The 17,248-nt window shown below is 41.0% G+C and overlaps 2 protein-coding genes across 3 annotated transcripts in view; one reads left to right on the top strand and one right to left on the bottom strand.

The window, feature by feature from the left end:
* Positions 1 to 90: 90 nt before the first annotated feature.
* On the bottom strand, positions 91 to 6,357 carry med10 (mediator complex subunit 10). Its single transcript, XM_031287199.2, has 4 exons — positions 6,077 to 6,357; positions 5,907 to 5,990; positions 1,792 to 1,894; positions 91 to 920 (listed from the first exon to the last, which is right to left on the bottom strand). Exons 1-4 carry the CDS (start codon positions 6,196 to 6,198, stop codon positions 825 to 827), a joined length of 405 nt encoding a protein of 134 aa, XP_031143059.1. The 5' UTR covers positions 6,199 to 6,357; the 3' UTR covers positions 91 to 824.
* Positions 6,358 to 7,494: 1,137 nt separating this feature from the next.
* ube2ql1 (ubiquitin-conjugating enzyme E2Q family-like 1) overlaps positions 7,495 to 17,248 on the top strand; it is a 35,780-nt gene continuing 26,026 nt past the window's right edge. For both annotated transcript variants that reach the window (XM_035993062.1, XM_031287118.2), the window contains exons 1-2: positions 7,495 to 7,745; positions 8,439 to 9,354. In XM_035993062.1, coding sequence (XP_035848955.1) covers positions 8,647 to 9,354 — 708 coding nt within the window. In that variant the 5' untranslated portion in view covers positions 7,495 to 7,745; positions 8,439 to 8,646. The remainder of the gene's footprint in view (positions 7,746 to 8,438; positions 9,355 to 17,248) is intronic.

Below are 17,248 nucleotides of genomic sequence, written 5' to 3'. Positions count from 1 at the left end.
TTTGATTGTTGCCAGCAAATGCTATATGATTCAAAGTGTTGCCAAAAACAACTTTTTATTATTGTAATAAAACAATGTCAAAACACACCATCAGTCCAACAAGGATCATTTTTAATAACAAAAATGATAATACAAACAAGTTACAAATAAAGAGTGGACTCATTTCTGACCATGTCAAGTGACCAGGCACAGAATTATCATCAAACAGCATTTGCATTCAGTAATCGTGGCCATTAGAAACCTGAGCTTGATACAAAATGTCATGAACTGTGTGTGTGGTACAAATTCATGTTGCACAATGATTAGGAAGCATTACAAAAGGGTGTGTAAGAGTATAAATATACTGTATGTACAAGTGATGGGAGTAAATTCCTTAATGCAGAATCAGACAGGTGCCTTGCAGCGCCTGGATATTTCCTCCTGTACGGTTGGGAGTTGTAGATACTGCCTCTGCTGCCGACTGCCCATGCATCAACAGGGACGTTAAAAACAAATGTGTCTCCTGGCAACATAACAACCCAGAACATTATTTCTTTCTCCTCTCTACCCCTCCCATACACTTGCTTTTGATTTGTATTTCTTTTAATTAGGTTTAAATGTAAAGAAAGGAGAGGATTGGCTGAGTCAGGGTGCTGCTGAGCAGAAATATTTAAAAAAAAAAACGTCTTTGTCAGCAACAGCATCGCAATATTTATGAAAAATAATAATGGGTTATCATCCTATTCTGCGGGCGACCACAGAGGAACCTGTTTGGCCAAACTCCATTCAGGCTTTCATTTCAAGGGTCACAGGTTGCAGGTCAGGGGTCATGGGTGCAGCAGTCACTAGGAAGGGGCATCTTCTCCATGTATAGCCTTATAGTTTACCATCTCCTCTGGAAAGACTTTGCTGAGCTCGGAGATTAGAAGACTCTTGAATTTCTGTAATAAAAGACATACAACAGTAGAGGTCGGTTTATTACTGATTCATAACTACTTTTCATTTCATGTAGAAGAAAAGAAACGTATTTATGTTTTTGTCTAGGACATAGTAGTCTCACTTTGCCAGACCCTCCTCCACAGCGCTGTGGAGGAGGGTCTGGCTAGTCCACACAGCATTCCAAAAAAACGTGCTCTGGTTTATTGGCATTTCTTTAAACCAATCACAATCGTCTTGGGCAGCGCTAAACACCGGACAGAGCCACGGTGCCGCTGCAAAATAGCCTCGGGAAGGAACTTGTTTTGGTGGAACGTGTACGTTCAAAACTTGTTTTAGACATGCAACAGAAAACTCAGATTGGACAGATAGTCTAGCTAACTGTCTGGATTTACCCTGCAGAGATCTGAGGAACAGTTAACCATAATGTTCATAAATCCACCGGAGATTAAAATTCCAACACGAAGAAAGCGGAAGGTAACGGACATCCAGCTAAAAACAGTGAAATCTGGCAGAAATTCCTGCGGCACCGGAGCAATCCCGGAAGCGGAACGTCGTGGATATAGACTAAGGAAATAGTAACAGAATATTTGATCAGACCAAAATAAAATCGGCCTTGTGCCCAATTGCCTTACCAAATAACAAAGAAACACAACTGAATATCGAATAAACATATCAAATATCTGATCTGTGGAGCAGAGCTTCTAGTACATGGCTCTTTGTATAATGATGATCCTTAAAAGGGGACATTTTTATCTTTTAAGAAATTCCTAAAACTGCTTGGGAGCATTTAATCAGTGAAATAGTTTGTTGGCTGTGTTTCTTCTTGCAGTGTCATTGGTGGGGAATCTCAGTGGCCCTGCCACTATCTCTCACCGTCATGGTGTCGATCTTCCCTTTGACCTGCTCGTTCCTTGCCAAGGCTCTCTCAAGACATTCCTTGGTGTACAGCTGAGGGTTTCGCCCTTGGTCAATGTATCTACAAACACAAGGCATAATAATCAGTCGAGGGAACCGTGATGAAGCTATGAAGCACAGGAAAGGAAGTATTAATTCCATTGGCTCAATTTGGTAACTTGGCCTTCCTTCTTGGCAAAGGCACACTCCATAAAATGAGACTCCAGATTTTTTCTAAATCATTTGCAGTCACTTTTTGATTTGATGCTTTACTTATTTCGGCAAATATTTTGCTTGCTTACTTGTTATTATTCCAGCAATCCTCCACGCAAATACAGTACACAACACAAAGGGTGAACCACTTCTTAAAGTTGAAAATGTTATTTTAGCAACAAGGCAATTCATAGTGCTTTACATCAAAACAGAAACAGCTTTAAGACAAAGTGCAGAAGAAAACGCACTACAAAAGTACAGTGTGATGGTATGCACCACGGGGTAAACATGAAACGCCATGGTATAGTCTATATTTTGTATTACTTTGTAATCTGCAAGTGCCTTTATCATTTCAAGTGTTAATTGTAAAAATTTATGTTATTTTTATGTGGTGCAACAACCCGTTCTCACTCCGAACTAGGGGTGCAAGATATATCGACTCAATGTCATTATCGCAATATCACGTTGCGCAATATTATATCGAGGGGTGCAAGATATATCGACTCAATGTCATTATCGCAATATCACGTTGCGCAATATTATATCGAGGGGTGCAAGATATATCGACTCTATATCGTTATCGCAATACATCGAAAGTGTCGCAATAAGTATGCAATATTTTGTTTATTTTGTGGAGCGCTGCGTCCCATCTGTTGGCTGTGTGGCTTAGTTATGTTTGATTTAGAGCTTGCTTGAAACGCTATAATGATCATGTTTCATTGGCCAGTTACCGTGCCACTTGTACGTTAGTACACGTCAGCGCACGGGTGACAAACCCTATGTAGCGTACCACGTGTGTGCATATTTCGACAGAGTGACAGTGTAAGTGAAGAAATAGATAGAGACAACAAAACGGAACGAATCAGAGAAGCGAAAGAAAATTTGTGTCCTGTTCTCTTTATTTATTTATTTTATATATATTGTACACCAATAAAACATGTCCTGTTCTGTAGACATGGTCCTTATTTATTTATTCATATTGTCCAATATGACTGTCATATGAAATAAACCTTGTGTTGTAAGAAAACTTGTTTAATTTGTTATGAATCTATTTTGATGCGTTTTCCCGTAACTTTTGTAATTTTACATATGTTTAAAAATATCGAAATTAATATCTATATTGCAATATTCATAATCGATATCGCAATATCACATTTTGTCAATATCGTGCAACCCTACTCCGAACTCGTAAAAAAAGCGGACGCTTGGGCAGTGGCTGTCAGCGTCAGATACGACGCAAAAACAACCCTTCAGCACGTGTGTAGAACGCACCGGGCAGAGCAGCAGCTACGCACCGCTTGACGATGAAGTAGTATTAAAAAGGACAATTCCGGCACAAAATGTAAAAATGTAAACCGAAGCATTAAGAACTTTGTAAGTGTACAGACAGCTTATTAAAAAGATAGTTTATAAAGGATGTATTCGCATATACAGGCAGGCGCCATCTCTTGTCTTGTCAGAATTGTCCTTTAAGAGCGACAACGGTAGCGAGTAGTAAGAAAGCCCGAAATTCTGCGTCGGGAGGTTAGTTGGGGTGGTGGGTGGGTCTAAGAACACAGGACTTTCACCCGAGAGAGACCAGGGTTCGTGTCCCGCGTGTTACTGTTCATAAACCCAACTGTCCCGTTCTTCTTTTCCGTTCTTCTTTTCCTAAACCCAAATGTCCCGTTCTTGTCCCGTGCGTCACGGAAACGTACCTTTTATAAGCCCACCCACAATCTTGTCCTTAGTCTAACTGCGTCAAAAGTGATGCCAATAGACCCGACCGAGCGTGTTTAGATATGACGCTAAAGGAGACTTTTAGCGTCAATAACAACACCAAAAGGCACCTGACCAGGCGTCCATATTTTACGCGATGGGAGTGAAAATGTGTTGGGTGCAACGGCATAAGCCGATCTCTGGAGTGGTATGCTGGTCAGTACAGTGGCATAAACAGATTCCCTGGCGGCTTGTGGTGCTTACTACAGCAGCATACACCGATCTATAGAGCAGTATGCCATTTGTGTTCCACCGGCACATAACTGTTTTCTAATGGCAGGTGCCACTTGAGAGTTGTTGGCTACCGTCAGTGACAGACAGTAAAGTAATTTCCTATATCCTTGCCAATGTACCAAAAGTTAATATTACAACTAGCCTTAGCTAACATGGCTATTGTTAGCATAGCCACCATAGCCAATCTGATTATTCAATAACAGAAAGATAAGAGCAAACTTACGTTAAATATAAAGGATTGTATACGTTTCTCACCCCAATTTTACGTAATTTCCTGTATCCAGGGGGTGTAGCACAAAATTCTGGGCCCTGAAGAAAGGCATTCTCTTAAGGCCTCTCCCCGCATCCACAGCTATTCATTCAGGCATCTTTTTGGGCCCTCCTTTCATGAGGGCCCTGGGTAATCAGTAGGGCTGGGTATCGTTAAAAGATTTTCAATAACGGTACCGGTACCAATACCGTGAATTCAATACTGGTTCTAAACAATACTTTTAACACCTATTTTATATTAAAAAAATATATATATATATATATATATATTACAACATTATGGCACAAATCTTTTTATACATTTGTCAGCTCCTACTACGTGAGCCCAGTCTTTGTGTATAACATAGGGTTTTTCCTGGGTGTCTCTACGACTTGTAACATTAGACAGCCAATCACAGACATTATTAGATCTTGGTAGTAGCATGCTGCATGCTTATTGGCTTACTGACGCTGATGAGATTTACTCCTTAGGTATTGAAATTGGATATTGAATGACGAGGCATTGTTCGATACTCAATACTTTATAGGCAATTCGGTCGGTGCCTAAAAAGTATTGAATTCGGTACTCAGTCCTAGTAATCAGTCCCATTTCCAGCCCCAGTCCGACACCCCTGGCTGCTGTGTCACGTGGGTTTTACCACTGCCACACCTCTTTAGGAGACTGGCGGCAGGTCCTGACTCTGAGTGTGTTGATTCCAATAGGAGAAGGAGACGTGAACACAGATTATTCACAAGCCACATCTCTCTGGAACATTTGACACTAGAAATGGCATTTTTCCTATGCCGCTGTACCACTAGTACATACCATCAGCCATATTGCGATCTCGGCACTACTGAAAGTACATTCGAATAGAAATAAAAACATTAAAGAGCAAAGACAATAAAAAAAATAAAAACAAGCTAAAATAGAGAAAATAGGTATAAAATACAACAATAAAAAAGTTGCTGTGCGACGTAAGAAATGAATAATGATATGAGTTAATTAAAGGCAGCGTCAACCAGAAAAGTCTTCAACCTTGGTTTAAAAGAACAGAGTTGCAGCAGGTCTGCAGCTTTCTGGGAGTTTGTTCCAGATATGTGGTGCATAAAAACTGAACGCTGATTCTCCATGTTTAGTTCGGACTCTGGGGACAGAAAGCAGACGACCTGAGAGGTCTGGATGGTTCATAATGTAGCAGCAGATCAGAAATGTATTTTTGGCCCTAAACCATTCAGTGCTTTATAAACCAACAGTAGTATTTTGAAATCAATTATTTGACAGACAGGAAGCTAATGTAAAAACCTCAGAATTGTTACAAGATGCAATGTGATCCACTTTATAATTATTAGATATTTAAAGTATGTGTATGCCGAATATGAAAGCGGCGCTCAACAATCCAGAATAAAAGTTGAATGAGGCATGCAACATTACCAGATGTGCGGACAAGGAATGACACTATATAAATAGTCAGATTTTCGAAGAGGGTTTGGCGTGGTTTAACGAAAAGTATTCTCTCAACACAACAAAAGTGTGTTCTCACAGTAAGACAGCAAGGAAGATCGTTATAGGTCATAAAGCCGGACAGGCACAACAACATCATAGCTAGATATAACGTTAACGTTAACGTCAGTGGACTCACTCAAAGACCTCCAGTGGTACGTTGATCTCATGAAGCTGTTGACGGCACTTCTCGATGTCTTGCAGTCCAGATATCATGTAATTCCTCAGAAGAAAAAAACAACACATGTCAACATCATGCTTATTTGCAGATTCGTGTCGTTATAACGTTCTCAATCCAACATGACTCACAGCTTCTGGTTCAGTCCTGCTTGGCTGCTTGGCTGGAAGTCGCTGACGATGATTCCCAACTGTCGAATATTCTCGATAAATTTCTCCAGATGCTCCTCCAGGTTATCAAATTTTTCAGCCATGTTGATCAACTGTTACTAAACTACTAAAAATGAATAGAAATGACTCCGTTTTGGAAGAATCTCTTTGTCAATGAATCGCTGTTGACTGTTCGCCACCGACTCTACGACAGTCACAGCCGAGGTGCTTTACGGCAATAAAATAGCCAATCGCTGTGGGTTCTGTTCGGCTACCTAGGTAACAACCAATGACAGATTGCCGTTAACTAACTCTCAAAGCCTTAAAGTGTCGTGCTGCGAGTTAGGGAGAAGCTTCTTTGTCAAAAACATAACATGAATTGAGTTCATTAGTGCAGAGTAAGTACGGTGACTTGACTGCATCTAAAGCAGTATTGTACAATCACAATCAAATATTGAGACTATGTCATTTAATATGGAAATATGTGCCATAAAAAAACAAAAGAGGCAAGTATCCTGCATTTTCCAACGGACCACTAAAATAAAGCTGAGCTCTGCTCCCAGTAACAATAAAGGGTAACATTTACTAAGTGTAAACACAAGTGCTGATTGCATGGGGATAAATGGAAGACTAAAAGTGAAAGTGAATGTCACTGACGTTGAGATTACATTCCTCTGGCATGTTCTTTCTGCCTAGCATGTATTCTTTCAGGTTAACAGAGCAACACCAAGCTACACAGATTTAGCCAGAATAAATCACGTTCAAATGTACTATGAACCTTCAAAATAAAATTAGTATTACATATTTCCATACAGTATGGCACCTTGCATGGGCCGAGGGTTGATGTAGTCTCTAAATTTAAATATTTAGGAACGTTTTATGTGTGGAGAATAGAGTTTTACCACAATTGCTGGCATTTAATAGCCTATATGTTTTCGATATTGATTAAAAATTGTGCTATTTTTTTCTCTGGAAACTTTAGTTAAACAGCTGTGGAACTGATCTTAATGTTGTGCCATATTGTTTCATATTTCCGTTAATTGTCTTGGTGCATTGTAATTATTGGTAGGCTGGCGTAATGTGTTATGTGTAATAGTGTGACTACTACCTTTTGCGAGGCTATTCATGTTCTATTTTCCGCTGTTGCTTGTTTTCCATGTAGCCTATAGCTTAAAATATGTAGGTAGGCTGGGGAGTGTTATTGGAAAATGCAATAATTTAAAGTAGCTTAGCTGAGTTGTTATGGTCCTTATTGTAATTGCCAACCGGAATATGTCAATGCGGTAATTTCAATATACAGCATTTTCTCCATAAATGTAGGCCTACCTATTGGTGCTTGGTTTGCCTTGAATGTATACCTTAGGGCTTTTATTTTGAAATGGCGTAGCCGTAATTTGCAGCGCCTCACAGATGAGAACAGACTGGCTGAAAAGGGTTACCGGGGGCTGGTTTGTCCTCGGCTGCATTAAAGCTGGAGCTGCCGTAGCTGCACACACATCAAAGCGTTCCTTCTCTCCCTCACTGCAGCTCCCACCGACGGCAGGTCTACTAGACGGTGGAGCCATTTCTTCTTTTTACACACAGCGGGATCGGTGTCCGGTCTACATACGGGGATATAAAACGGACATACTTCGAATTTCACCCGTCTACGGTAAGCACGGGCTACTGTCGGATTGCTGGTCTAATATTGGGTTTGTGTGGGCGGGAGAGCACACATAAAGGCTGATATTCTTATGATAAGGATTCACAGTGTAGGCTATATGTAGCTTATGTTTTGGACGCATACGTGACCTTATAGTGACTTAATCGGATATAGCATTTTAAATATATTCCGTATTATTTACCAACATCATATCGTGCATATAACCGTATTGCCTGTTTAAAGTGCCATTGGTAATAGGGTATACTAGTAATGTGTTTCTATATTATTCCTATAGGCTACATAGTGTGTCTTTTGTAATCACTGGTAAGAACATTTGCTATAACAACCTGGTGATGCATATGGTGTGTTTTTCTTCTAATCCTTTTCCTTCCGTCTGCCTATATGCTTTCTTTTATGATTTCCCTGTAGTATATTTCTTTATCCTGAGTTTTTGTAGCTATGATATGACGATGCACCCTTCTGCTAAAATGTATTATAACATCACCTCAGTGCTTCTGCGTAATGTATCGTCCTATCATTGAACAACTGCAGTCCCAGTCGTTCGGTCCGCTTGTGGGGGGGAGAAAAATGATTGAATTCCATCGATTTATTAAGACAAAACTGTTTTATTTTTGGTGTTTTCTGTAAGAGAATGTTCATCTAAACTCGCATTTATTTGTTGTTATTCTGTTGTTTCTTTAGTCGAGCCGTGTCGAGATGGTGCTCTGAGGAGAAAACTGCACAGGCTCCCCGGTTGTGTTCATCCTGAGGCTGCAGTGAACGGAGGGGGGGATTGCGGTACAATAATCAGCATCAATAAAGGTCTTCTCTGTGAACGGGGACCGACTTCACGAGGGTGATTCTTGCCCCTGTGCGGGGGGATCGGCGGAGAAATAGATCTATAAAAATTATGGCCACCCTACTGCGGAAGATCGGTCTGATCCGCCTGCACGACCGAGACACCGAGGACCCAAAGCACCACCAGGGCTCGCTAAAGGGGACCAAGGGGAACCAGAAAAACAACGCCAACAAACACTGTCAGACCGCCAACGAAACCAACATCCTGAGCACCCCGGAGATTAAGGCCAGGAAGCTGGACCAGCTCGGCAAGGACAAGCCGTCCGGCAAGGATAAGCAGGGCAAAGATGTTGCAAAGGAGAAGCAGCAGACGGGAGGAGGCGGGAGTAAAGCGACCACTGCCTCCTCGATACCACCGCTGGCGCCTCACCGGCAACACTGCACCCAGGTCCGGACGCGGAGGCTGATGAAGGAGCTACAGGAGATCCGGAGGTTAGGGGACAACTTCATCACGGTGGAGCTGGTGGAGGACAACCTGTATGACTGGAACGTCAAGCTGCACCAGGTGGACAAGGACTCGGCGCTGTGGCAGGACATGAAGGAGACCAGCACCGAGTTCATACTGCTTAACGTCACCTTTCCCGACAATTTCCCCTTCTCGCCGCCGTTTATGCGGGTCCTGACGCCCCGGTTGGAGAACGGTTACGTGCTGGACGGCGGGGCCATATGCATGGAGCTGTTGACCCCCCGCGGATGGTCCAGCGCCTACACGGTGGAGGCGGTCATGAGGCAGTTTGCGGCCAGCCTCGTAAAAGGACAGGTGAGGGGAGGAAGGGCTGGTGGGGAGGGGGGTCCTTGCATGGCATATCATCAACCATACGGCTTGTTAATCATCTCTAGTACATTTATTTTCAGCCATGACACGCACTGGGTATGAGCAATCCCATAAGGCATTCATGCGTCATGCGTAATTAACGCGTAAAACTGCTTTTACGCATGTACAACATATGTCCACCATGGTGAGGATTTTAGTCTAATACGGAGGTTTAAAGCAGTATTTCGTTTAATGCAATTCAGGATGGAGAGGGGAATGAAAATATTTTCAATGTTACTCAACTTGTAATCATCATTTTCTTGAATGAAGTGTCATTTTTGGACACCAGTGGAGTGATCTCCCAAGACAACATGTGTATAGGAAAATTCATGAAACAAGTGTATCCCAACAGGAAATACGTCCAATCCTTTTTATGCCTTAAAGAAAAAAATATAATTACAAGACAAAATTGTTCAATAAAATGTATGTATTTGCTATATGTTTAGCCTATGTATAGCCTTTGTAAGCTATATGTGCTATACTGTCATATCACAGGCCTGTAGTCTCCTCATTCCCCCTCCTCTCTGCTATGAGCAAACCCACGAATATGAATATTATTAATCTTTATGTGGACTTTACCGCAGCCATTTCATGCAGTGCAACCTCAGTATCTCCTTGATGCCAGCTCTTCCCTACAGTCCCGGTTTGCTCTCCTTTTATTGCCTCCATGAATCAACATCCTTTGACAACAAAGACCTGCTGCCATGCAATGGAACAGTCCTAATACAGTACAGGTTCTAATACAGTGTATCTGCACTTCTATCAGATTATTCTAAAGGAGGAATAAGACAATTATTCAACACGTGTGATGTGTGATGATGAATAGAAAGACAGATGAATAAATAGAGACAGCAGGTATATCCTACCTACCAGCAGTCCTCAGACTGACTGGATTATGTAATCCTGTCAAATCTGTTTTTCACATCCTCAGTGCACTGCAGCAGCAGCTCTGTAATTCCGATGGAAATAGCTGCATCTCCAAATGCACTCCAGGCTATAATCGTTTAAACTCTGAATAGATTTTCTATTTTCCACCCAAATAAGAATCCCAGTTTCCAATGGTGTTTTAAAATGCTCACATTTGTGTCATATTTCCATTTCATCTATAGAGTCTGCTTCTTTTGACTGTCTGACGTCAGCAGTATGACGACGCTGTGGCAGGATGAGACCTTACATAAACTGTCACTGGATTCTCCTGCCCAACCCCCCAACCTTTAGTGCTCTGATGATATAACTGAACATTATTCCTGAGTCCTCTGTTGTCATTAAGCATATGTAACCATAGAGGTCATGCAAAAATTGTATCCACAGCAGAGAGAGAGAGAGACAGAGAAAAGTGTGTGTGTGTGTGTGTGTGTGTGTGTGTGTGTGTGTGTGTGTGTGTGTGTGTGTGTGTGTGTGTGTGTGTGTGTGTTCATCTTGATTTGCTGCTTGAGGAGATGAGTTAGCAGCTCCGCATTGCTCCCTAATTATGGTGCAGTGTCTTCCCTCTCCAGTTTGCTAATGGAAACAATATTGATTAATTATTCCTGTGTGTGTGTGTGTGTGTGTGTGTGTGTGTGTGTGTGTGTGCGTGTGCGTGTTTGTGCACCTCTTTCTCTCTTTGTCTGCCTCTTTTGTGGATATGTGCCTACACAGGCGCTTGCATGTGTTTCATGTCCTAATTTTCTGGGAGATGTACTCATCTGTCATGCATCATGACAAACACAGAACTATATATAAACCTTAATACGCAGAATATATTTATTCGTCCTTGGGCACCGGTTCACTATGACAATAGTGATGGGTCTTGTTTAGAAGCTCCCTACCTATTTTTAGTGTGAGAGGATACACACGGTGACAAAGTGGTGAGGTGGAAGTCAACAGAGCTAAACACATCTTCACTCGCAGCTGTGAGGGAACACAGACACACACACACACACACACACACACACACACAATCACACAAGCTGAGATGAAGTGGCATTACTAAAGGTAATCAATCACCAGTTCACCAGTCTGGCCATCAGATACTTAACTATTAGTTTTAAGACAATCACTGGCACAGTGATCTGTCTTTTATGAAGACAGGAATTAAGCCTCATAGGGCTGTGCAGGTGGTAGGCTAGTGGGGGCAAACTCAGCGTCATGTTCGATATAGGTGTCTTTGTAGTGTGAGCCAATTGATAACCTGTCGTTCCCGCATTGACAATGTTTCATTCTTCAGACCTTCCTCGCAACTCAGCTTTGGGACGCAAGTAGTATGGTGACAACAGTTTTGAAGATTAATTCATCCGGTTCACTGGTTCCATCTTCGCAAATGTTATAATTTGCTACTATTTTCAATTTAATATGATTGAAAATACAATATTTTTGACTAAAATTCAGAAAATCACTTTTTTGCTAAAGAAACTTGCCTTGGGGGCTTTTTTAAAACTATTTTTAAAACTAATTTATAGACTAAACGATCAATGATGATTATAAAAACTATTATTGACAGATTGATTGATAATGAAAATAATCGTTTGTTGCAGTCCTGGATCTAAATAAGGATAATACTTGACAAAACCAAATTGAGGTTGTGTACCAGCAATTTAGTATCACTTTCATTAAGTTTGGGGACTCGCAACAGACAGATAAGAAATTGTCTAAATTGAAGTGGCATAAATTGCCTTTCAGTCCCCAGTACTATGGGTTAGACCTCAAAGAATCTGGATTCTACATTTCCCATAATGCATGTGTTTTTCATAAGAACCACCAACTTTTAAATGCCCACTTCTCTCAAAAGCCACAACGCCAGTTTGTAATGCAGACTTTCTGTTAAAAATGTGTACTCTGAGAGCCCAAGCCGAGATTCCCCTGATGACATCATCAGGGTTATTTTTTTCTACTTTGGGAAGTTCCTTCAGAGCCACACAAGACACTATACTGTTGAACTGTCTAACTTACACAGAATTTACTATGGGAAATTGGTGGAGTTCCCCTTTAAAGTTTCCTGTTTTCTGTGATGGATTGTATTGGTCATTGGTATACTGTACAAGGATGAATGACAGCAAAGTGCTATGCTGTCTGTCTGCAGACAGAGGAAGCTAGACCAATGACACTAACTTTGAAAAAAAAAAGAAGCTTCAATGACCCCACGCTCAGTCCCACAGAGCTCTCCTTAATGATCTGATGAGAATGGTAATGACATTGATCGCTGTTTGTTTATCCCGACCCTGTTAAGCACATGTCTGCTTTATGCAATCCCCCCCCCCCCATCCCCCAGAGCTGCTTCCCAACATGCACTGGGGCCTTCCCTCCTCTGCCCATTGACTGATCGCCATTCACACGATTACCCAGCAGCCACTTTACACGAGTGTGTACCTCTCAACGAGTGAGCGCTTAGCTGAAATGGATAAACACTGACATGGCACTGTATAGGCCCGGGGCGCTCACTCAGCTCAACCCGAAACACATACACACTCACACAGACACACACACACACTCACTTACACACACACACACACACACACACACACACACACACACACACACACACAATATCATACTCTTTTGTTTGCCCATTCTTTTTTTTCTCACAAGCAGATATTACTTTCTCTCTCCGTCCATCTTCGGATGCTTCACACTGAGCCATTCTTGTAGTGACTGCGAACACAATGGCGCTAATAATGCTCAATTTCACCTTTTCATGCTGAAGCCATAGACCTTTGTGGCGGCTTGTGCATCAATACACACATTCACAAGCATATTTTCACTCTTATTCACACACTCACTTCCTTTCTCCTCCTATCTTACTCTGTCTCTCTCACACACTTAACCACTGTTTTCAGTGTAGGCATATGCAGCTGGAGTCCATCTAAGCTGTCCACACACACACTGCCCCATGTTCCCCTCATAGGGAACACACCAATGTGAAATTGCCAGCTATTGTGCATAAAAAAAATATTTACATAATGCACACTGTGATTGGTTTAATGACAACAAGATGAGGGTACCTTCCTCCCTGCCATCTATCACCATGGTAATCACACCTCTTTAACAATGGCCAATTGCCATAACGATATCCAGGGCAGCGGCTGCCATTTTGAGGCCCTTAAAGACATGCATGGTTATGAGGTTGCTTATGATTTATAAAGAGAACAACATATCCCCGCTTTTCACCAAGGCACCGTGACAGTAGCCAAGCAGTGCATTATCTGTGTTTGTCAGCCTGGGTAATCTGTGTTACAGGCCTCTGGCTGCACAGAGAGCCAAAGCAGGTTCCAGGCAGCGCTGCTTAGGTGACTACCGGTTGATTTGTTTTCCATTTTAAAGGCTGTGTGGATCAAAGCGATTCCCCCAGGAACGCTGCATATATCTATCTGAATGAGTCACTCACTGCGTCATTGAGTTGAGTTACTCAAAAACAAGTGAAAAAAAATCCCTGCCAACGATGGTAAGGTTTTCTTGTTTCCAGTGCAAATCAACTTCCACAATCAAATCAGTCATGTTGTAGTCATGTTCTGCCTGGTTTCAATTGTCTGACTTCATTTGAAGTGTTTCATGCATGAAATGAAACGACTTATCACGGTGGACATTTGTAGGGGTTGATTTCAATATTGATTGAAATACAAGTTGAAACAGCAGGACAAGCTATTCAAAATGTGTGTCTGTTTGAGAGAGACACAGAGACAAATTGGGAGGGAGAGAGTGAGAGTGTCACTAAGCTCCGCAGTGAAATGAGGCCAGTGTTGCTACAGGAATTGAAACTGTAACCCTAATCTTTAGATCATTCAACGTTATCACCTCATCTCCCTTTATCCCCTGCATCACTTTTGACCCAAAATAACCGAGCAAATACGCAATAGGACATACTGATCTCATCCCTCAGATGTCATGGGATAATGACATAAACATGTAAAACATAAGGTAAATACAAAAAAAAACATAATTCTACATCCTTAATCCAGGAAAAGACAGATTGCTGATCTTATTGTAAATCAGCAGGATTGTTCTTTGACCCCAAACCTTGAAAAATTCTACAGTCTGTTTTTTTTTTCAAAATACAAATCAGTTTGTTTAAGTTTTTTTCAAGTATTAATTGACGGTATTGGGAAATAAGGCAGATTAACTTCTTTTACTTGTATCAGATTTAAAAGGTATAAAAGACACTATCTTAATTAGTACTGATGCAAACTAGCAATGCATACCGATCAGCCATTTTTCCAGTTGCTGTACAAATCTGTTTTAAAGTGTTGGTTCACCAAATTACAAAAGAAATGTACACATTTACTCATGTTTTCTTACTAGCGATATCTAGCCATACAAATAGTTTTGTCCCAGTTGGTTTTAGTTGAAATTTTGTTTGCGGTGTTGACAGCATTGAAAAAAATCTAAAGCATTGTGTCTCTCCAGAAACATTGTCCCAGACCGGACTTAGCTCACTTCCCAAAATGTTGAACTATTCCTTTAAGCAAAAAAGTTTATCAATGCTGTTTTATGTATCAGACATTAGCCCTATTCACACCTGGCATTAACATGCATCATGGGTGATCCAATCACAAGTGGACAGCTCTAAGTACAGGCGTGTTCACACCTGGCAGTATGATGTGTCTCCACATGTGATGGGATTTCACTTTTCCACTTTATATGCAAATAAACACATACAGCATTTCTGTTTGCAAAGACCAAATGCAGTGTTGTTTTTGACCAGCAGATTGCAGCAATGGATTTCCTGTGCCTAGTCTACTAGAAATTAAGAAGAAGAAATCTCTGTCTATTCCCTGGGTCTATACCTTGGCATGTTCCAGGCAAACCAAGTCAGCCAATATGTTTGACATACTCATAATATATCTCTGTGGGCTTTTAGAAAATGTTCAGACGTTGTGGCCAAAAGCCAGCTTACGCAGAGGGAGTCAGTTCAGTAGGCGGTCGCTTACACCCTGCTAAAAGAATGTGGCCATATGCAGCTTTGACCACCTGAATGTGGTCTGAGCGATTGGATCTCGCATCCTCAATGCATCTTGATGCATTCACAGCTGTACTTAGAGCTGTCCACTTGTGACTGGATCACCCAAGACGCATGTTAATGCCAGGTGTGAACAGGGTCATTGTGTCACTACATAACAATGGATATCTCCCGGCTCCTCAACAATGGGATAATGGCTCCATTTATCCAGTGTTTTTCTCCTAAAAAACTGGACAGGCGCATGTAGCTGCAGAACTAAGGTGCAGGCCATGGATGTCTGAAAATAAGAGGGTATTTATCTGCGCTGCACTGCAGCATGCAGAGGAGATCACCATCTAAAAGAATTCCATTAGTATAGGTTTCAGTGGAGCTGAGTGGCCTCAGTGCCATTTTCTCCCTGCCAAGAAATGCTCAGGGTAGAGGCAAGTGGTGCAGTGTTACAGGCCGTGTCCAAACAAATACAGTAAAGTACCTGGCATATTATACAGCAGCAGGCTCATGTCCAGTGAGTCGACTACAACAGAATGTTTGTTATAGCTGCAGTATGACCAGAGATTTACTGTGTGCAGTCAGACCTGTTTGTCACAACCTTCCATTAGTGAGGTTTCTGTGATTCGGAGATGATTTTTATAAATGAAATGATGCACTTCAAACAGTTAGTGGCATTCATATGAATCACACACGTTGTCATGGCTGTGTATCAGAGCTGTGTTTTAATGTGAAGACAGTTGTTTCTTTTTTTAATTCATCCTCCCACACACTCTTCTTTAGGGAAGACTTAGCACCGCCAGCAACAAAAGAATAAGCAGCTTTATATGGTCACACCCACTCCTCTTTTCTCCATTTTTTTTTTTTTGCCCCCTGTCATCCCACGCTTATTATTATTAGCTCCAGTGTGTGAAGGAGGGAGGGCTTTAGCAAGGTGGTGCCTGGCTGAAAATGTCTCTGTGTGAGATGCTTTTCACACTGAGCTCAAGAGGGTTACGTGCTCATATATTTGTTTTTATGTCATATTTACAACCCTTTCATTATTTAGTGCAGCGTTTGGTTCTGGTCTTTACTTATCTCCCCATTGCCCAGTGTTGTGGAGGGTATATTTTCACTTCTAAATGGACCTGATGTCTTAAAAGGCCATCTCCTGACTTTAAACATTGATCTAATGTTGGTCAACCTGCATTCAGACCACTTGACAATCCTGAGCAAGGGAGACATCTTTTTCTTTTGATCTGACAACGCATATTCAGATCAGACAACTGTTATTTTGACAGTTTGTTTTTTTAATTTCACACAATGATATTCTTCTTTGATCAGACAGACAGATTCAGATCAGACAAATACTATTTTGACTTTTTTATTTATTTCACACATAATATAAGTCTTTGATCTAGAAAGCAAAATCAATGTCAAAATGCAAAAAGACAGAAAATCAAGAATATCTTTCCTCCTTAAAATCCTGATTGCAGTTCTCTGTTGCGATGACTTTATATGATTGTAAAAGGCATATCTTTGGGGTTTGGAACGTTAATCAGACAAAATGAGACTTTTGAAGACATCACCATGACCTTTTTGATAATTGTGATGGCTATTGTTCACCACAGGCCAAACAAGAAAGTGATCAGCAGATAAATCAATAATGACTAATTCATTTCCTGTAAGTTAGATAAGAAGATTGATAAATGAAATAGATTACAACCAGCAGGCTGGGGGAAACAGCTAGCAAATCTGCCTACCAGCACCACTAAATATCTTGGTCCTTTAATTCATACAAAAACTGAAGTGCACAAACAATTATAAATTTACATTTATAACTATTCGCTGAAGACTTCCCAAAAAAAAAAAAAAATATATATATATATATATATATATATATATATATATATATATATATATAAACTATTGCTTAAAAAAACC

Source organism: Sander lucioperca, chromosome 16 (genome assembly GCF_008315115.2).
Source record: "Sander lucioperca isolate FBNREF2018 chromosome 16, SLUC_FBN_1.2, whole genome shotgun sequence".
In the NCBI taxonomy this organism is placed as follows: Eukaryota; Metazoa; Chordata; class Actinopteri; order Perciformes; family Percidae; genus Sander; species Sander lucioperca.
Note: the sequence above shows the minus strand (reverse complement) of the source record. Positions and strands in the feature narration are given on the sequence as shown.